The 26,407-nt window shown below is 51.7% G+C and overlaps 3 protein-coding genes and 2 long non-coding RNA genes across 7 annotated transcripts; 2 read left to right on the forward strand and 3 right to left on the reverse strand.

Annotated features, from left to right (window-relative positions):
* Positions 1 to 4,165: 4,165 nt before the first annotated feature.
* On the reverse strand, positions 4,166 to 5,451 carry LOC309866021. Its single transcript, XR_014312372.1, has 2 exons — positions 5,053 to 5,451; positions 4,166 to 4,645 (listed from the first exon to the last, which is right to left on the reverse strand). It is a non-coding gene; the product is annotated as an uncharacterized lncRNA (long non-coding RNA).
* A 312-nt stretch (positions 5,452 to 5,763) lies between these two features.
* On the forward strand, positions 5,764 to 12,369 carry HSP90AB1 (heat shock protein 90 alpha family class B member 1). Of its 2 annotated transcripts, none has more exons than XM_082733191.1 (12): positions 5,764 to 5,989; positions 7,469 to 7,615; positions 7,907 to 8,113; positions 8,221 to 8,380; positions 8,523 to 8,656; positions 8,766 to 9,074; positions 9,740 to 9,905; positions 10,458 to 10,648; positions 10,782 to 10,929; positions 11,033 to 11,301; positions 11,541 to 11,874; positions 11,996 to 12,369. In XM_082733191.1, exons 2-12 carry the CDS (start codon positions 7,469 to 7,471, stop codon positions 12,103 to 12,105), a joined length of 2,175 nt encoding a protein of 724 aa, XP_082589317.1. In that variant the 5' UTR covers positions 5,764 to 5,989; the 3' UTR covers positions 12,106 to 12,369. The 2 variants fall into 2 exon arrangements, with proteins under 2 accessions (XP_082589317.1, XP_082589316.1); XM_082733190.1 differs by lacking the exon at positions 5,764 to 5,989 and adding an exon at positions 6,687 to 6,778.
* A 247-nt stretch (positions 12,370 to 12,616) lies between these two features.
* Positions 12,617 to 16,227, reverse strand: SLC35B2 (solute carrier family 35 member B2). Of its 2 annotated transcripts, none has more exons than XM_082733195.1 (4): positions 16,013 to 16,227; positions 15,256 to 15,449; positions 14,911 to 15,065; positions 12,617 to 14,164 (listed from the first exon to the last, which is right to left on the reverse strand). In XM_082733195.1, exons 1-4 carry the CDS (start codon positions 16,021 to 16,023, stop codon positions 13,226 to 13,228), a joined length of 1,299 nt encoding a protein of 432 aa, XP_082589321.1. In that variant the 5' UTR covers positions 16,024 to 16,227; the 3' UTR covers positions 12,617 to 13,225. The 2 variants fall into 2 exon arrangements, with proteins under 2 accessions (XP_082589321.1, XP_082589322.1); XM_082733196.1 differs by lacking the exon at positions 16,013 to 16,227 and adding an exon at positions 15,814 to 15,926.
* A 46-nt stretch (positions 16,228 to 16,273) lies between these two features.
* LOC309866022 lies at positions 16,274 to 17,216 on the forward strand. Its single transcript, XR_014312373.1, has 2 exons — positions 16,274 to 16,362; positions 16,457 to 17,216. It is a non-coding gene; the product is annotated as an uncharacterized lncRNA (long non-coding RNA).
* On the reverse strand, positions 16,763 to 24,273 carry NFKBIE (NFKB inhibitor epsilon). The gene is made up of 6 exons (XM_082733197.1): positions 23,629 to 24,273; positions 21,099 to 21,201; positions 20,162 to 20,384; positions 19,079 to 19,167; positions 18,673 to 18,912; positions 16,763 to 17,873 (listed from the first exon to the last, which is right to left on the reverse strand). Exons 1-6 carry the CDS (start codon positions 23,994 to 23,996, stop codon positions 17,808 to 17,810), a joined length of 1,089 nt encoding a protein of 362 aa, XP_082589323.1. The 5' UTR covers positions 23,997 to 24,273; the 3' UTR covers positions 16,763 to 17,807.
* Between the last annotated feature and the right edge of the window lie 2,134 nt (positions 24,274 to 26,407).

Here is a 26,407-nt window from a genome sequence, read left to right on the forward strand (position 1 = left end):
CAAAAAATACTGTATATCGAAACATGGGATATACTAAAATCGTACTTGAAGAGAAGTCTGTAGCCTTAAATCCTTATGTCAGAAAATGGGGGGGGGGGTGCCTGGGTGGCTCAATGGTTAAAGCCTCTGCTTTCAGCTCAGGTCATGATCCCAAGGTCCTGGGATCGAGCCCCACATCGGGCTCTCTGCTCAGTGGGAGGCCTGCTTCCTCCTCTCTCTGCCTGCCTCTCTGCCTACTTGTGATCTCTGTCTGTCAAATAAATTAAAAAAAAAAAAAGAAAATGGGAAAGGTTGAAATTTAATGTGCTAGGTATTAAAGCTAAGAAAATGGAAAAAGAACAACAGAACTGACCCAAAGAAAGTAGAAATAATAAAAATTTGAGCAGAAATTTAAATACACACACACACAAGAAATTTAAATACATGAACATGAATATAAATAAAATACACAAATCTCTAGTGAAACTGATCACAAAAAAGAGGAATAAGACATGAAAAGCAATTTTAGGGATGAAATGAAGAGATACTTTAAATGGAATAGAGTTTGAAAAGATAGTCAAAGAGAAGAATATGTCATAATAAAGCTTTCAAGAAACAGCTGGATATAATTAGTAAACAAAATTGATAAGGAGAGGTAGAAAACCTGAATATTCCTATATTATTTTAAAAAATGAGGGGCATCTGGCTGGCTCAGTCAGAGCATACAACTCTTGATCTTGGGGTTGTGAGTTCAAGCCCCATAACGGTGTAGAGATTACTTTAAAATAAAATCTTAAGGGGCGCCTGGGTGTCTCAGTGGGTTAAAGCCTCTGCATTTGGCTCAGGTCATGATCCCAGGGTCTCGGGATTGAGCCCCACGTCAGGCTCTCTGCTCAGCGGAGAGCCTGCTTCCCCCCCGCCCCCGCCTGCCTCTCTGCCTGCTTGTGATCTCTATCTGTCAAATAAATAAATTTTTTAAAAAAATTTTAAAAGTAATAATAATTTAAAAAAATCTTTTTAAAAAGAATTGAGTCCTTAGTTAAAATGTTTCCATACAGAAAACATTAGACTCAGGCAATTATATAGGTTAGTTCAAAAAATTTTAAATAAATAAATCAAGAGGTGCCTGGGTTGCTCAGTTGGTTTAGCATCTGCCTTCCACTCAGGATCGGAATCCCAGGGTTCTGGGATCTAGCCCTGCATCTGTCTGTCGTCTCTCAGGCTCCCTGATCAGTGGGGAGTCTGTTTCTCCCCCTCCCACTCCTCCTGCACACACACTCCCTCTCTCAAATAAATAAATAAAATCTTTTACAAAGGGGCACCTGGGTGGCTCAATGGATTAAGCCGCTGCCTTCGGCTCCGGTCAGGATCTCAGGGTCCTGGGATCGAGTCCCGCATCGGGCTCTCTGCTCTGGAGGGAGCCTGCTTCCTCCTTTCCCTCTCTCTGCCTGCTTTTCTGCCTGCTTGTGATCTCTGTCAAATAAATAAATAAAATCTTAAAAAAAAATCTTTTACAAATAAATAAATACATAAATAGGTGGAATCTGAATAATATTACTAAGTCTGTTAATTAATTAAACTTATAAATAAAGGGAATTTTTTAAAACAATAGTCTCAGTAGATGCAGAAAAGTAATTTTGATATTCAGATTAAAATTTATAACAAGGTAGGGATAAAGGAAATATTGTGCTTAATGATGAACTATTTTTTAAAGATTTTATTTGTTTATTTGACAGAGGGAGAGAGATATCACAAGTAGGCAGAGAGAGAGAAGGAAGCAGGCTCCCTGCTGAACAGAGAGCCCAAATCGGGACTTGATCCCAAGACCCTGGGATCATGACCTGAGCCGAAGGCAGAGGCTTAACCCACTGAGCCACCCAGGCGCCCCCAATGATGATCTATTAAAAGCATTCCTTTTCTGATCAGAAATGAGATAGGGATCCCCAGAATCACTGTTTCCACTCACCATTGTCTTGCAGGTCCTAAATAGTGCAGTATAACAAGAAATAAGATATACAAGGATTAGAAAGTGAGAAACCAAACTGTCATTGTCTTCAGATGATAGATAGGGTTGTACCTAAAAAAAACAAAAAAACAAACTAAGAACTAGTAAGGTAGTTTACCAAGCTATGGAACTAATAAATAAAATTGATTGCTTTCCAAATTCTTCAGGAAATGTAAAATGAAGGAAAATGGCTATTGCCATTGCATCAAAAACAAAAACAAGAAGCACGGTATGGTACTAACAATGAAGGGAATGAGAGTTGTGAAAGAAACTTTTCATGTTCCAACCGAATGTGGAAACTGAGGCAGAGCTGGAGCCTAGGCTGGCCAACCAGACTGGCTCAGCTGCGCAGCATCTCTGAACATCAAGTCCATTGGCGTGTGAGGATGTCAGTGCAGCATATTCCCCATGAAGTTCGGAGATAATAAATAGGCCTCGTAGAACCCGAACAGACAGGACCCATCTGGCAGCTGCTGAGCTTGGGAAGGGTGCCTGTTCCTGGAGTTAAGGATCTGGAGCTACTCCTTGAGCTTAAATAATCCCTGAGGTCCTGATGCTTAAAGGTTGCTTTCTTCCTCCATTGCCTCTTTTCTTGGCAGCCTCCCTGATCCCTTCCAAAGGCCAGTGGTGCAGCCTCAAGAGAATTCCCAGTTGGAGCAGTAACTGAGTCTGCTCCAAGACCTCACTCTGCTTTAGATCAGAGGTCTGTAAGTCTTCTCTGTAAAAGGTTAAGAAACAACGTATTTTAGATTTTGCAAGCCACCTGGTCTCTGCCACACTATCAACTCTGCCATTGCAGCATAAAATTAGCCAAAGACAACATGTAAACAAATGAGAAGAGTTATGTTTCAGTAAAGCTTTACAAACACAAATTCAAATTTCTACTTTTCACATGCCAAAATATTATCTTTCTCTTGATTTTTTCAACAATGTAAAAAACATTCTTCCCCATAAGCCATATAAAAACAAGTGACAGGCCCACCAGCTGCAGGCGGAGGTTTGTCAGTTCTTGCCTCATCTGGCTACCCTCCAGCAACAGAAGGTTGGCCTGGGTCTTTAACGCCTGGTCAGGAACAAAGGGTATCTTGGCAGCAGTGAGCATTGCAAGTGCTGCCAGAAATAGGATTCTGGAGATCCAAGGGGGGTTAAGCTGTTTTTAATAGCCTTCAGTGGCTTCCCGAACTCAAGTTAAGGTCAGGACGTCTTCACATGGCATTTGTGGCCCTCTGTGACCTGAGCCCTGCCCACAGGGTCACTTTTCAGCAGACACTTTTCAACAGACCTCTGATCTCCTAAAGCAGAGTGAGGTCTTGGAGCAGACTTCAGCCTTCCTCGGGGGCTCCTAGGCTATGGTCCTTTTGTCAGGGCTGTGCCTTTCCATGCATTTCCGTCTTCTGGGAATAGACCTATTGCCATGGGCTGGCTAGCCTTAGCCTGAAGCCTGCCCCCTGGCTCAGGCTGAACAGGGAGTCTCTGATAGTTCTCCCACATTGCTATGATTCATGCTTGTCCTGCAGCAGCCCCTTGTGGGCTGAAACCTGCATCTTGTTTATGCACTTTTGCATCCCCAGGCACTCATTGTGGGGGCTTCAGTGAGAGTCAATGAGTGGGAAAAGGCTTCCAGAAAAGAAGGCAGTCTTTCTAGGCTAGTGCAAGATTTGAGATTTTCCCATTAGAAGACCCCTGAATGCTCTCAGATCCTAATACTGATCAACAGGAGTAATTTCTGCTCTGCCCTGGACTTGGGTCCTGGGAGGGAGGCAGCATCTCCACTCCATTTCTGGAGCAAGGAGCAAGGGTTGGGATAACAAGGCTTTGAGCTGACTGATCTCAATGAAGCCTTGCTTTCCCAGTTCCTACAATGTGGAGACTCACTTTCATCACTTCACAGGGCAGTGAAATGGTATGAATGCTCTTTGTGAACTAGGGAGTCTTTTCATTTGTTAGACCCCTTCTGCCCAGAGGGAAAGAGAGTATGTTGAGGGATGACACACTTTCTTTGAGATTTTGATCAGGAACAGAGAATTCTGGGGGATTCTTGGTAACAGCACCCTTCCCAAACCCATTAACTTCCAGTCACAGGTTTTTCACACACCATAAGGAAGGGGAATAGAAGAGTAAGGAGAAATGAAATTGGGGTGGTGGCAGTGGGGTGATGAGGTCTGGAGTATAGGGCAAAGATAAGGAAAGTGAGGATCCTTTATTCTGTGGAATTTAAATAAAGACCATACAAAGGAAGGAAGACGGGGCACCAGGGCTGTTGAAGAAGGACTAGGGGTGGTGGTGGTGGGAGGGAACCCCTCTCCAGCATTCCAGTGGAGGGCACTGTGGGCCAGGAAGGTCACAGAGCAGGAAGTGGCCATTTTCTTCTGGAGGGGCTGTAGGTCCCACAGGGTTCCTAGATGAGGCCTTGGATAGACAAGGACAGCCTCCCCTCAGGAGGGCATGCAAAAGGGTCAGAGCCAAGCGAGGTATGGAGACCCACAGCTCCTTTGGCAGACTAAAGGTCTGGGGTCTTGGGACCTCCACCACAGTTGACGAGGAACGACTTTTGGCAGCCTGCATCGGACTGCCCTCTGGCCAGTGTCTTCAAACGACCTCCAAGAATCCCTGCCACTCTGCAGGGGTCCCTGGAGACCCTCCTTACTTCTGGTCTGGCAGCTGCAGGAGGGGAAAACGGCGGAAAAAAAAAAAAAAAAATGAAACCAGACTGAGAATTGGCTCGATGTGCTCACGCAGAGGAGACGCATGTCTCAGTGTTCTACACACGTGGGCGAATGCAGGAGTTGGGGAGGGTACCCCCCCATCCCAGGAGTTGGGGAGGGTACCCCCCCATCCCACTGTCCACCTCGGTGGCGAACGCGTCCCCAGTCTCTGCTCTCTGAAGGCGGCTCCGGCACAACCGCCCCTACAGCTCTGTGCCGTGTGATTGAGGGGGGGGGGTCGTCAATCATTCCCTTTACGCTCCGTCCCACTCCCGAGGGAGTGCCAAGCTAGCTGGGCCAGGCAAGTGGAAAGCAGGGTCCCGCCCGCGGCTTCCTAGGATAAAGAAGTTTGGGACAGCCCACCTCCTCCTCTCCCGGGACCCCGGCAGAGCCGTACGGGTAACGCAGCAACTGCACAGACTTCCCGGCCGCAAAAGGAGAGGCGGGGCCTGGAGGAAAGGGGCGGGGCCGGGGCGGGGCCGCTAAGGCGGGTCTGGAAACTGCTGGAAGTAATCGCAGTACCGCCGTCGTCGCTCCTTCCGCCGAGCGCAGGCAAAGAGTCCCCAAGCCGGCCCAGGCCAGAACCCTTCCCCCAGCCGGAGCCACGCCCCGCTGCAAAGCCCTGGCTTTTCCCTCTGGCCCAGGGAGAGCTGGGATCCGGGGACTGCCTAAATCTAGACCTCGCATCCCGCACCGTCCCTAAAGAAAAACCCTTCCCCTATCGGGCTGTAGGAATGTGTACGGCAGATTGTAGCAAAAAAGTCGAACCTGGGAGCCGAGGTCCGAGTGGTTGGCCGCCACTTCTATCCCCGCCCTCCACCTTTTTGAACGTTCCTCTACGCCAGGACTCGAGTTCGGAGGCGCTTGCCTCACAGGTTTATAGAAGGTCAGGGGCATCCCCGCCCCTAAGCCCCCCATTTATATTATATAGCATTCCCAATCTTTAGTTCTTGGAGACTGCTAATGCCTCGGAAATGCGGAGATGGGGGCCACAAAAAGGAATTGCTTGCGCATGCTCTTAAGGCGGATACTGAGACCTGCAGCTCCCGCCCCCTCCCCTATTTTGGACCATGACGTCAAGGTGGGCGGGCAGCGGCAGGTGCGGGGCTGACAGGCATCGTCCTTTAAGGCGGAAGGATTCGGGGGCGGGCAGTTGGTCTGTGTTTCGCCGTATATAGGACGGCTGGGGGCACACAGCCGCTCTCTTGAGTCACCCCCGCGCGGTCTTGTTGCGGAGTCGTTGCTGGACGCAGTCCCTTCCCACTGTGGTCTGTAGTGCTTGCAGCTCTTCTCTTTTAAGGTAAGGTAGGGGTTCTTTTAAGATTATTCTGCCTGGAATGCTCTTCTTGAATTGTTTTTGTTCCTAGTTTCGTTTCCAAAGGGTAGATTTTTTGGGTTTGGAGCGGTCTCTGGGATAGAAGGACTCCACCTTTCGTTTGGATAGTGGGCGGGAGGGGGTTGGCGAGGTAAGCTTGTTTTTTCACCTGTGTCGGGGTGGCGGTGCTTAACCCCGGCGAAGACTAGCCGTGGGGGAGGTGAGCCGCGGAGTGGGCTTGGGGTAGTGGGCAGCTGCACGTGGTGTCCGCGCCGGCCCGGGACGCTGCCATGTTTGCCCTTCCACTTCCGGACGCGGCTACGGGGCGCCGGAGAGTCCCCAAGGGTGGTGGGTGTGCGCGCTGGACGTGACTCAGCACAGCCTGGTATTGGCCTGGCTTTGCCTTCTACCCTGTGGGAAGCGTTTTCCAAGTGTTTTTGGTTCTTTTCTGCAAGGTTCTGCGGTGAGGAACGTTTACGGACGGCCCCGGCCCAGGATGCTTCCTCCCTCCTTCCAGATTTTTCTCGCAGTCTCGGTCGTGGGGGAGGGAAGAAAAGGGGGCAGGCTCTGGAAGATTCATGGGCCCTTTCCTCCCCCGCCCCTCTCAGAGAGCTGAGATTGTTCTGGAAGCTTCTGGAGCCCGGCGCCCCGCCCTGGTGCCCGGATGCTGGGGCGAAGGGAGACTGCGCGGTGGCGCCCCCTCCTCGCGTGGCCCTGGCCGACGCATGTCCGGCAGTGACGAGGGTCTGCCCGCGGACTACGGCCACCATCTTAGTTGTGTTTGGTTTGGCCCTACATTGTAGTCCTGTGTGTTGAGGGGGTCACGACGATGGAGCTTTTGCTTCGTCGCTTCTTTGTCTAGTAGCTTTTTGGGCGGGTATCCACTGGTCTCTGGTGTAATCTTTCCTCTGTGCTCTGAGGCAGCAATCCCACGCGCTTGTTGTGGAGATAACCTCTGGGAGAGCCAATGTTGAATTACTCTTTTTTCTTTTTTTTTTTTTTTTTTAACATGAAATCAATCACCTTGGGGTGTTCTTTTTCCTGTCAAAAAACGTAATAGAACCTTAGTCTCTGGTTTTCTCCTTCAGATACCTGGGGCTCTTTTTTCCTGTTGGAGTCAGGATGTTCATTTTCAACAAGCTACCCAGTGATGCTGAGGCTCTTGGGTCCCATGGACTACTTGCAGTATTTTGGCTTCAAGATATCTTTCCAAAATCTTTGGCATTGTATATTATGTTAAAGAAGCTTTTTTAAATTTTCCTTGTAAGTTCGGTTCCTGCTAAGGATATATGCTGAAATCTTTGAAGAAGAGGCTTTACAGGCTTTCAGAAATATGTTTAGTAGCCAACCCAAAGCACTTTGAAGTAAATTTCTTCTAGTCTTTGTTGAGACTGGGGTGTACATGAGTGTTAAATATGGGGTCGTGGTGTTCTTTTGTAATTCTTGACTGTTTTTTTACCTTAGATGCCTGAGGAAGTGCACCATGGAGAGGAGGAGGTGGAGACTTTTGCCTTCCAGGCAGAAATTGCCCAACTTATGTCCCTCATCATCAATACTTTCTATTCTAACAAGGAAATTTTCCTTCGGGAGTTGATCAGTAATGCGTCTGATGTGAGTGCTTTGGGCACATTCATTTGTAGTATTCCTTTTCAGCACTCAGGAATGGGAGAAAGGTGGTTTGGCGTTTTATGGGGCTGCTGTTGGAGGGAATAAACATACTGATTTTTAAAAAGTTGTCTTTACTCTCTGGGTTTAGATGGAATATTGTAGCTAATTATTGTGCTTAAACACGAGGTTGGGGTGGTAATCAGAACTGAGGCTATTTGGAAGTGAAAAAGTTCTTTTTTGGTTGAAGGTGAGCTTCAGGAAGCAGAAACATAATATTGAAATTTTTATTTTTAGGCCTTGGACAAGATTCGCTATGAGAGTCTGACAGATCCTTCCAAGTTGGACAGCGGTAAAGAGCTGAAAATTGACATCATCCCCAACCCCCAGGAACGCACCCTGACTCTAGTGGACACAGGCATTGGCATGACCAAAGCCGATCTCATAAATAATTTGGGAACAATTGCCAAGTCCGGAACTAAAGCATTCATGGAGGCTCTTCAGGTATGTGGTATTTTAGCTAGACATGCACCCTTCATCAGTGTGGATATTTTTTGGTTTGCTGTAGTTCTGTGTGTGTCTGTGTGTTTGACTTTAAAACTCTTTGGCAGGCTGGTGCAGACATCTCCATGATTGGACAATTTGGCGTTGGCTTTTATTCTGCCTACCTGGTGGCAGAGAAGGTGGTGGTTATCACAAAGCACAATGATGATGAGCAGTATGCCTGGGAGTCTTCTGCTGGGGGTTCCTTCACTGTGCGTGCAGACCATGGTAAGTTGACTTAATTGTTTGGGTTAGAATTCTGAGGAAATCTGTAATAGAGATCTTAAGCATGTTTTCTGTAGATATCTTTTATTACAAGTCTGCACTTAGTTTTGTGTCTTCATGCTGTATCGTGATTGGTTTTTCCTAGGTGAGCCCATTGGCCGGGGTACCAAAGTGATTCTCCATCTTAAAGAAGACCAGACAGAGTATTTAGAGGAGAGACGGGTCAAAGAAGTGGTGAAGAAGCACTCGCAGTTCATAGGTTACCCCATTACCCTTTATGTGAGTGTAGACTAGTAATCCTCACATGTATGATGTCTGCTGCTCAGGAGAATGGGATAGTCTCTGGTTCTTCGGTGTATCGTGTTCTGAAACCTTTTTGTATTTCCAGTTGGAGAAAGAACGAGAGAAAGAAATCAGTGATGATGAGGCAGAGGAGGAGAAAGGGGAGAAGGAGGAAGAAGATAAAGACGATGAGGAGAAGCCCAAGATTGAAGATGTGGGATCAGATGAGGAGGATGATAGTGGGAAAGACAAGAAAAAGAAAACAAAGAAGATTAAAGAGAAATACATTGATCAGGAAGAACTGAACAAGACTAAACCCATTTGGACCAGAAACCCTGATGACATTACTCAGGAGGAGTATGGAGAGTTTTACAAGAGCCTTACTAATGACTGGGAAGACCATTTGGCAGTCAAGGTGAGAACCCTTGCATGTTGACTCAGGAAGAGCAAGCAGAAGGCTGGTAGTAGATAAGTAGAACTTGCCTAGCTGGTTGGTAGATGGGAACTGAATGCCATGAGCCATGTCCATTCACTTACTGATGACCCTTCTGGGGTGAAGAAAGGACATCCTTCCCAATGACCTCACTTTATCTCCATGATGGGTTCTTAGTGGGATTGTTTTCCCCTTGATCTAAGGGTTATATAGCTGTGCCATCATAGCTTAATTCAAGGTATGAGAGCTTAATTTGTTCAACAGCTGTCCAATGGCATCTCTTGTATCCTTGGATCTTCAGGAAGTTTTTTTTTTTTTTTTAAGGAACATTAAGATTTTTGTTCTAAACAATTTAATGAAGTGGGGATAAACATTTTCTTTTTCTTTTTTTTTTTTTTTAAGATTTTATTTATTTAGCAGACATCACAAGTAGGCAGAGAGGCAGGTGGAGAGAGGGGGGGAGGCAGGCTCCCTGCTGAGCAGAGAGCCCAATGTGGGGCATGATCCTGGGATGGAGCCCCACGTCCGGCTCTCTGCTCGGCAGGGAGCCTGCTTCCTCCTCTTTCTCTGCCTACTTGTGATCACTCTGTCAAATAAATAAATTCTTTAAAAAAATATACTACTGATTTATCTTGGATTTCTTTCAGCACTTCTCTGTAGAAGGTCAGCTGGAATTCAGGGCATTGCTTTTCATCCCCCGTCGGGCTCCTTTTGACCTCTTTGAGAACAAAAAGAAAAAGAACAACATCAAACTCTACGTTCGCCGTGTGTTTATCATGGACAGCTGTGATGAATTGATACCAGAGTATCTCAGTGAGTGTGGTCTTGGTCTCATGTAGTTAATAATCCTGTGGAACCCTCTCAGCATTCTCAAGAAAGTGAGGTCTTGTTTTTTGGGGGAAATGAGGTCTTCATTGTAGATAACCTGGGAAGTGAGGGTGCAGTGAGAAATAAGTCCTATTGAATTTAGGTTTTTGTTTTTTTTTTTCTCTTTAAAGATTGTCAAGAGTCTGGCACTTGGGTGGCTCAGTGGGTTAAGCCACTGCCTTCGGCTCAGGTCATGATCTCAGGGTCCTGGGATCAAGTCCCACATCGGGCTCTGCTCAGCAGGGAGCCTGCTTCCCTCTATCTCCCTCTGTCAAATAAATAAAATCTTTTTTTAAAAAAAAATTAAATATCTTATTTAAAAAAAAAAAAAAAAGATTGTCAAGAGTAGGCAGAAGGGAGAAGCAGGTTCTCCTCTGAGCAAGGAGCTCAATCCCAGGACCTCCAGGATCATGACTGGAGCTAAAAGCAGACACATAGGGACTCAGCCACCCAGGTGTCCCTGCCCTGTTTTTAACTGTTCTCACTGGTTGATTGCAGACTTCATCCGCGGTGTGGTTGACTCTGAGGATCTGCCCCTCAACATCTCCCGAGAAATGCTTCAGCAGAGCAAAATCTTGAAGGTCATTCGCAAAAATATCGTGAAGAAGTGCCTTGAGCTCTTCTCTGAACTGGCAGAAGACAAGGAGAACTATAAGAAATTCTATGAGGCATTCTCTAAAAACCTAAAGGTACAGATGTCCCACCCCCCCCCAAAAGTTTTGTTTTGTTTTGTTTTTAATAATTAACAGTCGGGGGTTATTTTTCATTCACACAGAAGGTAACAGATTATAAGTAAAAAACCTTTTTTTTGTACTTTTGAAGCTTGGAATCCATGAGGATTCAACTAACCGGCGCCGCCTTTCTGAGCTGCTGCGTTACCATACCTCCCAGTCTGGGGATGAGATGACTTCTCTTTCAGAGTATGTGTCCCGCATGAAGGAGACCCAGAAGTCCATCTATTACATCACCGGTGCGTCAGAGCCTGAATCTGATCAAAGTCTTTTGGGGTGTGAGGAGGGAAGGGAGGGCAGGAGACAGCAGTCTGACCTGAGTCACTCTGAATAACCCTACAGGTGAGAGCAAAGAGCAGGTTGCCAACTCCGCTTTTGTGGAGCGAGTGCGAAAGCGGGGCTTCGAGGTAGTATATATGACAGAGCCTATTGACGAGTACTGTGTGCAGCAACTCAAGGAGTTTGATGGGAAGAGTCTAGTCTCCGTTACCAAGGAGGGCCTGGAGCTGCCTGAGGATGAAGAGGAGAAGAAGAAAATGGAGGAGAGCAAGGCCAAGTTCGAGAACCTCTGCAAACTCATGAAAGAAATCTTGGATAAGAAGGTTGAGAAGGTAAACAATTCTGGGACTAGGGTGTATTTTGCAAACAGGTGCTTTTAGGGCTGCTTCCCTCAGAACCTTAAGGAGTCTAATTGGCTAGAGCTTTACTTGTCTTTACCAGACAGGTTTAAGGTTGGTATTTCTGTAATGTTGGATAAAGATTGCAGCTTTTTGTGAGTTTCGTGAGTTCTGTTCTACAGAGAATAGAACTTGTAGAATAGAACCAACATGGTTTTGGTAACTGTCCACAGGTGACCATCTCTAACAGGCTAGTGTCTTCACCCTGCTGCATTGTGACTAGCACCTATGGCTGGACAGCCAACATGGAGCGGATCATGAAAGCCCAGGCCCTTCGGGACAACTCCACAATGGGCTATATGATGGCCAAGAAGCACCTGGAGATCAATCCTGACCACCCCATTGTGGAGACGCTGCGGCAGAAGGCAGAGGCGGACAAGAATGACAAGGCTGTCAAGGACCTGGTGGTGCTGCTGTTTGAAACAGCTCTGCTCTCTTCTGGCTTCTCACTGGAGGATCCCCAGACTCACTCCAACCGCATCTACCGCATGATCAAGCTAGGCCTGGGTAAGTGAGACCTTTGTTAACCAGAGTGTGACAGGGAATTGAGGAGCTGGTCTTATAGGGACAAATTTAACTTCATGGTATTTGGATCAAAGTTCATGTGCCATTATTTTTCTACTTCTAGGCATTGATGAAGATGAAGTGACAGCAGAGGAACCCAGTGCTGCTGTTCCTGATGAGATCCCCCCTCTTGAGGGTGATGAGGATGCCTCTCGCATGGAAGAAGTAGATTAGTTCTACCTGCAGACCTTGAGCCCTCTGTATAGTGTCCCCATGGCTCCCCAGCAGCCGGGAGTGGCCCTGTTCACCTGGTTCCCTCTGCTGTCTAGTGGTTTTTTTTTTTTTCTTCCTCCTGTCTTTGAGGCAGGAAAGAAGGCCCTAAAGCCCTATCCCTTCTGATTATTTGACAAGGGGTTTGGATGTGTATTGTGTTTTTTTGTTTGTTTATTTTGTTCTGAGATTAAAGTATGCAAAATAAAGAAGATACAGTTTTATACAGTTATGTTGTCCCTTGTAAAGTGGATCTCATGCTGCTTTTTGGGTTTCTTTAGCTTCCCAAATTGTACCTGCTGTCATTCCGTGGATAAGTATTCCTCGTACATTGAAAGCTAAGGTCACTTGCAGGCACTTAGCACTTTTGAAGTCCCCCCAACATTGACTCTAAAGGGTAGCTTCCAACTACCATGTAGTTTTCAGTCCCTGTCCTAAAGCATATGCTTCAGTGAGCCAAAACACAGGACTTCAGTCCATTGCAGCAATTTAATTTAATAAAATAAAATTATAAGAGCAAAATTACATTTCTGGAGTACCAAAACCTGCAATTGACTCTTGGAGCAGAGCCTAGGAATCCACTAACACAGACGGTGGTGTCCCTGGGCAGGACTCTCCCATCCCCCTCCAGCATAGCACCGATCTTTCACAGACTCCTGGGAAAGCAGCACTTGGAGCCTACAACACTTGTGCTTTTCTCACCAGAGTAAGAACTGTAGGTCTCTGGGAGGCTATCTGCAAGGGTGGGCCACTCAGGGTAGGGGGATAAGCACAGGTGAGGTGTTGGTGGAGCCCACAGAGCAAAACTTCAGGGAATTAGAAGGGGTGGGGACTTTGGCAGGTGCCTCTGCCTTCTCCACACCCCTCCACACAGAGGACGGTCCTCAGAAGAATCCCTACAAGAGAACGGTGACTTAAGGCAAAGGGGAAGGCTGCCTCTTGGACTCAACCCCAACTTGCAGAGCTGGTTTGTGGTAACAGAAAAAACCTGCATTCTGCCCTCGAGCCAACCACCTCAGAAGTTACAGTAGGAGAGGAAAATTGGTACAGTGAGGGTCTTGTTCCACTTCATGCCTCCGGCCCCTCAAACTTTCTGCACAGGAGACTCGACAGGCACAGCCTTCTTTCCCCGTTGCTTTAGACGGCCCCGAGCATAGACTCTGAGCAGGAGGGCAGCAAAGACCACAGCCACCCCAAGACCCCCCACCACAGTGACAGTGTGGCCATAGAGGAGGCAGGAGAGGAGGATGGCAAAGGCCTGGCGGAGGGTCATGATGATGGTGAAGATGGCAGCGCCAAACTGCCCGATGGTGTAGAAGATGAAGAGCTGGCCACACGCGGAGCAAACAGAGAGCAGCAGGGCATGCGCAGCAAATTCACTGTGTCGCCCCATGAAGCGGGTTCCTTCCAAGAGGGCTCCCTGCTCCAGCAGGGAGCCCACGGTGAAGAGGCAGGAGAAGAGGTTGACCCCAAACATCATCTGCACGGAAGACATCTTATAGGCAAACAGAGCATCCTGCCAGTTCGAGGTGAAGCTGTCAAAGGCGATGTAGCCTGCCAGCAGGATGAGGCCTGACAGCGTGGTGGCTGGGGAGCTGCGGGGCTCAGGGCCACTGGAAAGCAGAAACATGCTGACCCCAATGGAGATGAGGCCAGCTGTCAGGTACTCCCAGTGTTCATAGCTGCGCCGAGACACCAACTTGCCCATCAGCATGACAGGGATCACCTTCGAGGCCTTGGCCAGCACCTGGGTGGGGAAGCTGACGAACTTGAGAGCTTCATACTGACACCAGCTGCTAAGCACATTGGACAGGCTGGCAAAGGAGTACCGGTACATGGGTGCCCCGTGGCGGGGCTGCTTGCAGAGGACGCAGTAGAGGCCGGCCACGATCAGTGCCAGCACTCGGTTCATGAGCACCAGGAACTGAGAGTCTGTGAAACGCTCACCTGGTGACGTGGCAGTAGCCCCATAGCTGCGGGTCATCACTCTTTCCTGCAGCACTCCCCAAGTCAGGTAAGACACCTGCATGGAGAAGGACCAGGACAGAGGACAAGATAAGCCAGAGAAGGAAAAGGTGGGCAAAAAAGCATCTTGACAATCTCCCTCTTTCTCACATGTCTAAAATGATTTAAAAGACGGCATACATATTTTGGTCCCTCTGCAGTAACTAGAAGTTTCCTCTCCCCTTCCAAGCCTGCATTCACCTTGGAGAGAATAAGTGTGTGCGAAACACAACAACAAATGCTTTAAGACTGTCCAGACCCTGTGTCTGTGCCCCACACAAGGGTAAGTCAAAGCTGACTCCATCCCAGGTATCTTCCTATCTATGCTCAGTCAATTCAGGGAGTAAAAAGATGGGACGCCTATTAGTTCAGCATGTGTAGAACTAGCAGTGCCCACTCCAACATGCCAAGAGCTCAGCATCTTCGCTCCTTCTTACATGGAGTAGGGGAAGGCTGAATGGCTTCCCAAACTTTGATCGGCAGGTTCACAGTATATGAGACACATCACCACAAGGGGAAGTGTAGTAAGAGCACAGAAGACATCACAGAAAAGAGAGTAAGGGAAAAGAAGGAAAGAAAAGACAGCATGTCCTCCAACCACTTCTAAGAAGATGATTGCACAGTGTGCCTCTGGGAGGAGGGAGTCACCTAACACACTAGCCAGGAAAGCCTTGGGACAGGTAGGATGAAATCTCTGCTTCCGTGCAGTCCCTGTCCACAGGGACCCAACCCAGGAAGAGTAGTGGAGCCCCCCTGCCTACCTACCTGGAGCCCCGCAGCACAGAAGAGCAGCTTCAGGGCTTGCCAAGTGGGAGTGGTCTCTGCCGGCTCCGTCCGGGAAGCCAGAGGAACCTCGTCAGAGGCCTTGGGCTCATTGCCAAACACACAAGTTTTCACCAGGGGGAAGCAGAGACCCCTGCCTAAAAAAGGCACACAAGATCAAGATCTCCCCTTCTCCCCAGCACCTCATCTTCCCCAGAGCAGCCAGTTGCCCTGCTGTCAGGCCTGCAGATCTCCCTCCCTCCCTTTCCAAGCCACATCCCTATTTGGACTGCTGGTGAGCACTCATAAAACGGACCCTGCACATTAACCCACCCTTTCCTCACACACCTGTCTCCAGGTAGTTCTTCCGCCTGAAGTACTGCACCAACAGGTAGCCGGGTACCATAAAGCTGGCATAGCCAGCAGCATTCACCAAAAAACGGAAGAACCATAGCTGCGACCATGACTCTGGAGGAGCTTCGGGAGTCTCCCCACCTGCCCCCAGGGAGGGGAGCGCAGCCAGCACCACCACTGCCCACCACCTGCGGGGACAGCGGACGTAAGGATTAGGGTGCAATTCCTCATCCACTCGGCCCTCCAGAGGGGACTACACTGGAGAAGGGCCCGGAGTCTCCCCGCCCCCCTCAGCTGCAGCCCAGCCTGGACAAAGAGCCTCTCTCTCTCCCGGGGGGGGGGGGGGGCGGGGGGGCGGGGAGGGAGGGGGCGGGAAGGGAGCGGAGGCCGGCGCGGTCCAGGCAGGGTTCCCTCCCTCCCCGGGGGCGGATCCGCCCCTCTGACCACACAGGTTCCCTCTGTTCCCTCTAGCGCTCTCCGGCCGCTCCGGCCACAGGCGGCGCCCCTCCTCCCAGCCCGCCTTCCAGGATCCGGGAGCGCCAGAGTTCCCACCTCCTCCGCCCGACACTCCCGGACCCTCGCCAGGAGCACGAGTCCACGCCGCGCCCCCTCTCCCTGCCGGCTCCGGGCCCCGCGGGCCGGTCCGCCGCCTGGCAGCTGGGACCCCACCCGGCCCCTCCGTGCCCAGCGGCGGCAGTCACATGGCCCAGGGGCTCGGTCACGTGGGCCCGCCGCTCCCCTAGCCCCCCACCTGGCGTCCATGGTCCGGGCCGCGTGGGGCGGAGGGGGGGCCGGGGAATGCGGTCCCCGGGCCGCGCGTTCCCTCCGCTTCCGCGGCCGCCTCCAGCAGCGGCCAGTGAGCTAGCGGCTAGCGGAAGTACCCTGCTCTTCCCGCCTCCCTCCCGGCGGCCGCCCCTCCGCCCCCAGCCTCGACCACGCAGCGCCCCGGGCCGCCGGCAGGCCACAGCGCCCCCGCGTGGCCCGGAGGGAGACGCGGCTCGGGAGCCGGACTCCTGGGGGCCCCGGGCGGCGGGGAGGCGGGGACTGCGCACCCCCACCCCGCTTCGCCATCGCCCTGAGCCCTCACAACCAACCCAGGAGGTAGTGGTGCCCCCCTTGTCATCTCGGGACGGGGACGCTGAGGTTCTGCGACCCAAGCACTCTCTCACTTTACCCCTTTCGCGTTTTCTGACAGGAAGATCTCTCCTTCCTTTCTCCGCTGGGCTGCAGTTCTGTCCCCCAACAACCCATGACCTTCGAGGCTCTGCATGACCTGTCCCTTCCGCTTTGCCCCCTCACTCACCCTCTGCGGAGTCTCACTGCCAGGTCCTCTAATTCACTGTAGGCCTTCCCTTGAACGCTCCCCCCACATCCTTACTCAGCCTTCTGTACGGCCTGGAGATGACAGGCCTCAGAGCTCTCCCCTGACTGACTACCCAAAGGCCCTCCACCAACGTGTGTTCTCCTCACTTTACTCTTCCTTCACAGAATCCACTGCAACTTGTAATTACATATTTATTTGTCTGTTTATGACTTTAATGGCTGCCTCATTCACTAGACTATAAGATCCAAGTGGCCAGAGACTGTGTTGGTTTATTCTCCCATACCCATACTGACCATATTCACCTAACAAGGGCTTCAAATGTGTGGAATGAAAGGAAAAACATACAAAGCCATGGCTCCTTTGTGTTACCCTCCATAGGCCAGCCCTTCTCTCCAGACTCCTCTAGGGCAGTGATGAGCAACCCCCCTGCTGGGGGGGGGGGCTGAGGGGGAGGCTTCTCACCTCCTGTTTATCCCTCTGTTTCCACACAAAGGACAAGGGTTTGTGAAGGACGGAGAGGCCTGGGGACTGTTAGCTCCTCCCCAACCACCCCACCACACACACCTATGAAGGTCCTATCCTGTTCAGGGAGCAATTTCCTTCTCTTTGTCTCTACCATAAAGTCACAAGGCAGGCCTACCTAAAAATCCCCAGTGCACACAGACACGTGTGTGCATAAAATGACTCTGGGATGGGGGATCTTTTTAAAGGTCTCTGCTGTTTTAGTGTCATGTTATTGAAACTTCCCCTTCCCCAAAGGCTCAATTCAGAGCCTTCTATGTGAAGTTTTAAACAACAGTGTTCAAGAGTCCTCAACAGCAGTGAGATGGAACCCCTCAGGGTCCTGCCTGCTGATTTCAGTTTCTCTCACTCTGGAGAGTCCATGTTTTCCTACTGATTGGCAGCTTCAGGCTGACCCAACGTGAGCAGAAACAAGAGCCCCTGCCATTCTCTAGAGGCAAACAGGCTTTGCCTAGGATACCGGGGGCTTCGGAGTCTTCAGGAATCTCCATCCACCTAGGAAGGTCTTCCTTCTAGACTAGCCTTCTCTCACTTGTGATCCCTCCTCTCAGCTCAGGACCGTGCTGGCCCCAGGCTGTGTCCTCAGCAGTCCCCAGGACACCAGGAGGGCACGTTGTCTGGGCCCAAGCTGCAGCAGCTAAAGCTCCAGCTTCCAGATGGGAAGAGATGGAGTCTCCGGGCCCCAGACTCTGCCCCGGCTTCAGTCAGCACACAGCAGTGGCTTCCCAGAGATCTTCAAGTCATCAAAGGGCAAAAGAGCCAAGGGCTGAGAAGAGAATGGAGAGAAGCAAGATCAGGGCTCATGGGCAAAGGACAGCAGTAGAGAAAGGGAGCTAGGGAGACAGACTGGGCCTTTTCCTCTCCACCAAATGACAGCTGAAGGATATGGGGGAACAAAACCTCCTACTAATCCCCCAAATAGAGGCCCCTCTGGGCTAGACAGAGTCCTGAAGCCTTAGGAAAACCCTCACTCTCTAAGACAATGTCAGAATATCAGAGCTAGTAAGGACACCAGAGGTGATACAGCCTATGGGTCCGGGTTTTTTTTTAAGTAAGCTCTAGGCCCAACATGAGACTTGAACTCATGACCCTGAGATCAAGAGTTACATGCTCTACTGACTAACGCGGGTGCCCTGGAATCCTTTTTTACACTGAACATTTTTAAATGGAAAGACTGTACAGGAAATCTAGGTTCTACCTCTCTTGAAAAATTCCAAGACCTGGAAGTAATTGGTGCACATTCCTCCTCTGCAACTATCTGCTGAAATCAAGTAGGGCAGAGCCTCTGAACCCCCCCCCCAGGGCCCCACCACCCTGTTTTATAACCTAGCCTGCCTCACTGATCCACTGCAGGGCTTTTGTTAGAGTCCAAGTTTGAGATCCCTGGTCTTGACCAACTAAGGGGCAGGGGCAGAGGCTCACTCCAAGTCCCACAGAGGGTGAGAGACAGAGTCACGGATGTGGATTACACCCCAGAATCCCAACTCCTCGGCCCTTTCAGCTGTCACAGCTCCTGGCTCTGCTATGGGTGTGGGAGCTCCTAGAGATGGAGCCTAGCCTCTTACATCCTCAGCCAGGTCCTGGGGAGTCTCGTCCTCCACGTTCCGCAGCAGGGAGTCAGCGCCGGCCTCACACAAAGCAGATGAGATGCTGCTGAGGCCCCGACCAGCCGCGAGATGCAGAGGGGTGCAGCCATTGAGCATGCGGGCATCTACGCGGGCACCAGCCTGGAGCAGAAACTGCACCAGCCCCCGCTCCTGGGTCTCTACAGCCAGATGCAGCGCGGTCTTTCCACTCGTGCCCTCCTGCAGGGGAACAAGGCTGTCAGCCATGGGACCTCAAGAGGAATCCTGCCAGGCCCTGGGGCTCCAGATGAGAAGTGCCACCCCTCCTGATGGCTGGGCAGGGGCCCCAGGGCCTGATCAGGCGATGGGGCAGGCCCAGGGCTGGGTCATGACCGGCCCCCCTCACCTGCGTGTCGATGTCAGCTCCATTCTGAAGCAGTAGTTCCATGAGAGGCCGGTTCTTCTGCAGGGTGGCAATGTGGAGACAGGCCAGACCTGGGATGGGGTGAGGCTGGGGTTCGTTCGTCTGTATCCACCAACTCTCCCCCACCTTCCCTCACTTTCAGGGACCTCCCTACCCCTCAGCCCCAAGGGACTTACTGCCCACTCAGTGCCTCTGAGCACAGGACTGTTCAAACACAAACCTGAAAAACCCCCTCAAAAGTCTAAGGGGAAAGGAACTCAAAGTTTCCACCTTTTCAAAGTCATGTTATTGAAACTTTCATGCTTCAGGGGTTACGTGGCTGAGTAACACCCCACATACACACGCACCCTACCTCCACAAGCATACCCTGCCCCCAGTCTCTCTCTCCCCACCCCCCACCTCTCTGAAACTCTATCTGCCTTCAAGCCCTGTCCCAAAACCACCATCTTCAGAGCTCTCCAGGATCCCCAGGCCCCAGCCCCTCCCCAGATGCCACCTCCTGCCCTGTGCCCTCCTCCCAGAACTAGACTCAAAGTGTCTGTTCAAACGTCCCTGCTCCTTGAGGGTTTCCCTGGCCATCCTCTTTGAAAATCACGCCTACCCCCCGTCCCTCACATTCTAGTTCTCACTCTGCTCTACTTTTCCCCCAGGCCTTCCTGCTTGCTAACCTGCTAGAGAACTCCCTGCTTAGACTTACTGCCGGCCTCCATCATTCTCTGCTTTGTTCACAGATTAAGTCTCACTCCCGGAATAATGTCTGGCACACAGAAGGCCCTCAGTACATACGTGAATTAATGAGTTAATCTAATCTCTGTTAAACTAAATAGCTTGAGGGCGAGGTTTAGCTCTGTCTTTTGCACATAGTAGGCTCTCAGTAAATTCTCAATCGAATTCATTCATTCATTCATTCATTCATTCATTCATTCATTCAGCAAAGATGTATGGAGTACCTATGTGCTTGGAACTGGAGGTGCATTGATGGACAGGCCATAAGCATCCTGTCCCTCAGAATGGAGTCCCTCTCCTGCCCCCTTCTCATCCCACGGGCCCCGAGGCCACCCATACCTTGCCAGTTTTGCAGCTGGAGGTCCAGGGAGTGCAGTGGTCCTCGGCCTGGCTCAGGCTGCCCCTCCAGCAGGCAGCGGGCACAGGCCAGGTGCTGGCGCTGACAAGCCACGTGCAGAGCTGTGTCACCGTGTCGATCCTGTAGCATGCGACTAGCCCCCTTCAGGACCAGGGCCCGAACTGCACCGGGCTGGTCCAGGTGTACAGCCAGATGGAGTGCTGTCTGTAGGCACAGAGGGGCCCAGGGCTACTGGAGCGTGCTCCTCCCTCTGGCAAAATGCTAGGGTGGACCCAGGAATTACCAGCTGCCACACTTTGAGAGCCGCTTAGAAAGGCTATGGCCCTGGTTTTCCAAGGAAATGCTGCCAAACCCTTCCCTCTGTCACTGCCCAGGCAGCTCTTGGGACCACCCCTCCCAGGTCTGCAGGCAGGGTGAGGGAAGTGGCCCCCAGCTTTTCTTGCAGGTCCTCTTAGCCCCTGCAGAAAGGACAGATGGGGGCAGGGTCTACCCCCTCCACCTCTGGGGAGACCTCTGTTATCCCCAGGGGCCAAGGGAAAAGGAAAGGTCAGAGGGGGGAAAGACTAGAGAGTACCAGGCAACCTCTACCTGCCATACTCCTCTTCTAAGGCTCCACACAGATGCCACTCCCATGTTAAGCATTCCCTGGCTGCTCCCCATGGACACTGGATCCCACAGGAGCTGGTATGTGTCTCTATCACAAGTCTTGTCACACGCTCTGCAGTTAGGTGTGGACATGAGTCCCCTAGACCATGCTCAAACACCTCATGGGCCGAGGCTGTGTCTTGCTCATGTTTGTATCATCAGCTTCTATCCCAGTGTCCCGCATACGGTTTCCAGAATGTGCAGCCTGATGTGGCTGCTAGGAATGGGGCAGGGATAGGTATCCAGGGACAGCCCACCTCTCCCCTCACCTACCTGATAAAGGTTGTTCTGAATGTCCAGGACCTCCCGGGGCAGCAAAGCCAGGCAACAGAGCAGCACAGCTGGGGCCTCGTGAATCACCGCCAGATGGACCAGCCTGGGAGGGGGAGGCAGCAAGAACAGGGTTCAGTGTCAGGGCTCGGGGCCCTAGACAGTGAGCTAGGGGCCTGAGGTCCTGAGGTTAGAAGGAAAAACACATCAGTCTCTAAGAAGCCACTCATAGGGTAGGTAAAGGAAGTGAGAGTTTGGGCCAGGAAGTGAGGGTTGGTGTGGGAAGCCAGGATCCTGGGGCTGGGAGCTCCAAGTTCCCATCTCTGGCCTTCAGGAGGGCCTCGGCAGAGTGGGAGCATGGGCAGGGTGCTGATGGGACAAGGGCCTTCCTGTTTGGGCTGCCCACACCCCACTCCCCTCTGGTCCCAGGGCCCTGTGAGGCCAGCTGCAGCTAGAAGCCAAAAGGAAAGCCGCCGAGATAGCATAGACCTGGTTTCCGGGGCTGAGCTCCCCACCTCCACCAACCTCAACAGGGAGGATTTGAGAGGGCAGGAGCAGGGTTACCCCCACTCCCAGCAACCCAATGTTATACACTGAAAGGGAGAGAAAACAGAAGTTCTGGGAAGAGGAGTCAGGAGACAGCGAGGCAGGCTCTCCTGCTGTTGCCCTTTACAGAGGAATCAAGAGGGTCAGTTTTAAGACAGCATGGACCCGGTGGGGCCTGACCAGAGGCCATCCCCCACTCTGCGTACACTTCCAAGGGGAGGTCTGTGCGGTGCAGAACATGTGCGTCCGTTGGGGGCCAAAGAGTCTGAGCCTCTTGCTAAGGTGGGAGGGGGCAGCTGGGAGGGGAAGTTCCAGTCCTGGGGTTTCCCCACATCAGGTGGGGAAAATGAAAGCCAGAGCTGTCCTAGACCAGGACAGATGCCTTGAGGCATTAACCGCCCTGAGGGGTAGTTTGGGTAAAGGCACATCTGGGCTGGGGAGGGGGCTGCTCAGGCGGGAGGGAGGCAAGCTTGGTGGCTGGCGGCAGGAGAGGCCCAGGAGAGAGAGTGACAGAGGGAGGGCGGGAGGAACCGCACTGGAAATCCCCTCGGCCAGGGCCTGTTCTCTAGGTCACATTCCTGCAGCCACCTCCCTCTCTCCCTGTCTCCCCTCCTCCCACTTCCTCTTCCCACTTCCATAAGTCCCACAGGCCAGACACCTCTAAGGGAAGAGAGCACCCCCTCCTCCCTAGGAATCTCCTGGGGAGTCCTGACTCCTCTTCTCTGCCCCGCCCCCCCCAATCTAGACACAACACCTGTCTCTAACTAGGTTAAGGCTGCAGCCCAGAGGCTAACAAAGGACAGCAGTGTCAGAAGTCTTCAATCCCTAGATCAAAGGTCAGTCATAGGGATTCCACACGGAGCTCCCTAAATCTTGGTTCTGGGCCTGTGGGCTGGTAATCTGGGTAGGTTACAAAAAAGGCCTGGGGTCATTCCTCTCCCACCCACCGGGTCCACAGGCTATCTTTGTCAAAGGCCACCCAAGATTTGGACCCTCCCATCTCCAAAAAGCAGGTCAAGACAGACACCTCTGGCCTCCTCTACCCTCCCGACCCCCATTCATTTCAGCATCCCCTATCTGGGACCCCGGCACACTCCGCTCTGTTTCTCACCCCCAAATCCCAGCCACCCCCTCACCTGACAGTGTTTCTTCTTCCTAAGGGGCAAATCTTCAACTGGCCAGTCCCTCCCACACAAAATGCTTCTTATTTCAACTGCCTGCCCACTTAGCCCAGTCCCCACCAAACTTCACCTGCACCTGGGGGGAGAAAGGGTAAAGTAAAGGTATCAGACAGGACAGTGAGGAGGACTTGGGGGGCTCAGGAGGTAGAGGGTGTCAGTAAAGCTGACTCCAGCCCTCACTTCCCCTTTTGCAGCAGAGAAGGAAGTGAGCTGGGCAGCCAGCCGCCTGTCTGTCTGCTGGGGCAAGAGTGCCCCAGCCTGGCTCACCCCCTCTTTCTCAAAGCTAGCCTTAGCTCTGCTCCCTGGCTGTACCCCCATCCTTAGCTCCGTGACCCCCACTGGCAACCTGTAACTGGCACCTTTTGTTCCTTGAGACAGGGTACTATGAGGTCAGGGGCTGGGAATCCCAGATATTGAGCAAACAAGGATGTGCTCTCCCCCAGCAAGGGGGGGGGAGCACTTTGGTCAGGGGAATTTTCCCTTCCAGGGGGTGGGTTATTGGTAGCTTTCCGGGCTGCTAGCTGGGGTTCCAGGTGCCTGGCAAGGGCCCTGTCAGCTCTGCCCACCTCGCAAAGGGAAGGCAGAGAGATGATGCCAGGGCCTCTGGACCGGGTCTGGCCAGAGCTCAAAAGTGGGCTGAGTGTGAAGTCTAGAGTTTGGAAGAGAGAGTGGGGACTGCCCCTTCCAGCGCGGGTGTTTTGAGGGATCCTCACAGACTGGGCTCCCGGCCTGCTGAAGATCCTGGCAGACCAGGAGTTGGCATCGATTGGAAGGGGTCTCTGTCTCAGCCTCGACCCCATACTCACGTGTCTCCATCTTCAGAGATGTAAGTGAGGGCTTCCAGCTGCTGAGGGCTCAGCGCCCCCGCGGCGGGAAGCGGCGAGCGTGGGGCTGGGTTCTCGGTCTCTGTGCCCCCCAACAAGGACAAGGACTCGGTGAGCGACGAGGAACCATAGGTGGAGTCAGCTCGCTCCCCATCTGTATCTTCCTTCTCCTGTGGCTCCTGGGCTGTTCCCGGAGGATGAGTCCAGGGCTGGGGGCCGTGGCCATCCGAGGGCCCAGAGGCTGGGGCCGAGGTGGGCTCGGGCAGGGAGCGCAGAGAGCGCAGAGACTCGATGCCCGAGTCATACTGGCTCTCATCTGTCTCGTCCGGCCCCTTCCGCGCCTCCGACATGCCAACGGTCCCGGCCGGCGGGGGCCAGGTCCGAGCAGGATCCGGCTCTGGGCTCCGCCGCGCCGCCTTTCCGGGTTGCAGGTCCGCCTTGCAGAGCTAGCGCCCGGCCGGGAGTGGCCTCCTTCCTGAGCTGCGGGAGCCCGAGGAGTCGGCGAAAAGCGCGGGCGAGGATCGGAGCTCTGGAGGCTTCCACGGCAGCGGCTACTCGGGGTAGCTGGACTGCCCAGTCGGACTCGCTCCCTCGCCCCGCCCCTCAGGCCCCGCCCCCGACAGGCGCTTCCGGACCGAGGCCCCTCCCTCCGGAATCCCCCTAACCCCGCCCTCTGCGTTGGCTTCGAGTCAGGGGTTACCCGGTCCTGAGTCACTCGTGCGTTCATTCAGCCACTCATTCATTCACCCACTCATTCATTCATTCATTCACCCACTCATTCATCCATCCATCCATATTTTCCCTTCCTTTTTTTCATTAATTCCACGCATTTTCTTTTTTTCCTTCCTTTCTTCCATTTCATTTTTTCCATTCATTCATTCGTGTTTGTTTTTTTTAAGATTTTAATTTATTTCTGTGACAGAGAGAGCATACACAAGCAGGGGGAAGGGAGAACCAGGCTCCCCAACCAGCAGGGAGCCCCCCTGGGGGGTTGATTCCAGGACCCCAGGATCAATGCCCTGTGCAGAAGGCAGCCGCTTAACGGACTGAACCACCCAGGTGCCCCTTTTCATTTGTTTTTCTTTTCTTTCTTTTTCTTTCTTTTTTTTTTTTTTTTAGATTTTATTTATTTATTTGACAGACAGAACACAGTAAGCAGAGAGGCAGGCAGAGGGAGGGAGAAACAGGCTCTCCACTGAGCAGGGAGCCCAATGTGGGGCTCGATCCCAAGACCCTGGGATCATGACCTGAGCCAGAAGCAGCTGCTTAACCGACTGAGCACCCAGGAGGCCCTCTTTTCATTTACTTTTAAAGGAATATTTATTAATCATCTGCACAGGCTATGCAACTTGCAAGGAGAGCACTGCTTCCTATCTCCTACCCATTTTTCTCAATTTCTATGGCCTCCTTCTCTATCAGTGCCTAGGAGTTTGGGTAGGGAAAGAAAGGAGATACCTATTGTCTTTAAAGAAGCAGTTCTGTCTTTGGATCCTGGATAGAGGGTCTCCTGAGTCAACTTCCTAGATCACATAGAATTGGGCACAAGGACAGGTTTTTTGTTTGTTTGTTTTTGGTTTGTTGAAAGTGGGTTTTCTCAGGCAAGTTGTTGTCTTAAAAAATGCAGATATGCAGGTCATATTTTTTTGTTGTCTAAAAAAACAGAATGGTGGGATGCCTGGGTGGCTCAGTGGGTTAAGCCGCTGCCTTCGGCTCAGGTCATGATCCAAGGGTCCTGGGATTGAGTCCCACATAGGGCTCCTTGCTCAGTGGGGAGCCTGCTTCTCTCTCTGCCTCTGCCTGCCTCTCTGCCTGCTTGTGTGTACTCACTTGCTCTCTCTCTCTCTTTGGCAATAAATAAATAAATAAAAATAAAAAAGCAGAATGGTCATTCTTCACAGGGATGAAACACTAGCTCTGGGCGGTTACGACATCTGGTTACCCCTAGTGATCAGGGAAGTTTAGTTCCTCATGGTGGGACCAGAATGGGGAGGCCCCAGACATGTTGGGCCATGTTCTCCTGAGGTCCCCACCACAGCCACAGCCCCAATGCCAGCACATCCTCCCTCCTTCCCTGTCCCTGCTTTCCCTGGGCCTAAAGGGCCTAGGGAGGTTGTCAGCAAACTCCACCCATATGGTGAGCCCCAATCCGTGCCCCATGATTCATCCCCTACCCCAAGTGCCATCAACCCAGGGGCAGCAATGCTTTTAGAATATCATCCCTAAGGGAACATCTCCTTTTTCCAAGTCTGGCATTGGGGGAAGGAAGCTGGAGTGAGTGCAGACAGCTATGAACCAGCTTTCCTACTGCCTTCCACCATGTAATCTCATTTTATTCCTTCGTTTGACAAATACATATAGGGCTTTTCCTGTATGTCTGACATTGGTCTTTCTGTTGGAATCAAAACTAAGTATCATAGTAACAGTAATAACCAACAACCACTAACCCCACCTCCACTCAAAAATGTCCCATGGTCCCAGCCTTCAAAAATCTCCCAGCAATTATAATACAGAGTGCTTACACAAAGACAGGAGTGAGAAGAGGGTGCCCTGGGGGCACACAGTGGGGTCAACTGCCCAGTAGAGTGCAGGGAAGGAAGGGGACTGGGGAGAAGAGAGGTACCCTGTGTGTGTGTGCTTGGAGGGGTGAATCAAGAGAGAAGCATGGTGGGCAGCCAGGAGGAGATGCCCCACTGCTCTTCATCCCTGTGGAGAACCAGACTGGAGAAGATGGTTGAGCATGAGGCAGTGAGAAGCCATGAGG

Source organism: Mustela nivalis, assembly GCF_964662115.1.
Source record: "Mustela nivalis genome assembly, chromosome: 5".
Classification (NCBI taxonomy): domain Eukaryota; kingdom Metazoa; phylum Chordata; class Mammalia; order Carnivora; family Mustelidae; genus Mustela; species Mustela nivalis.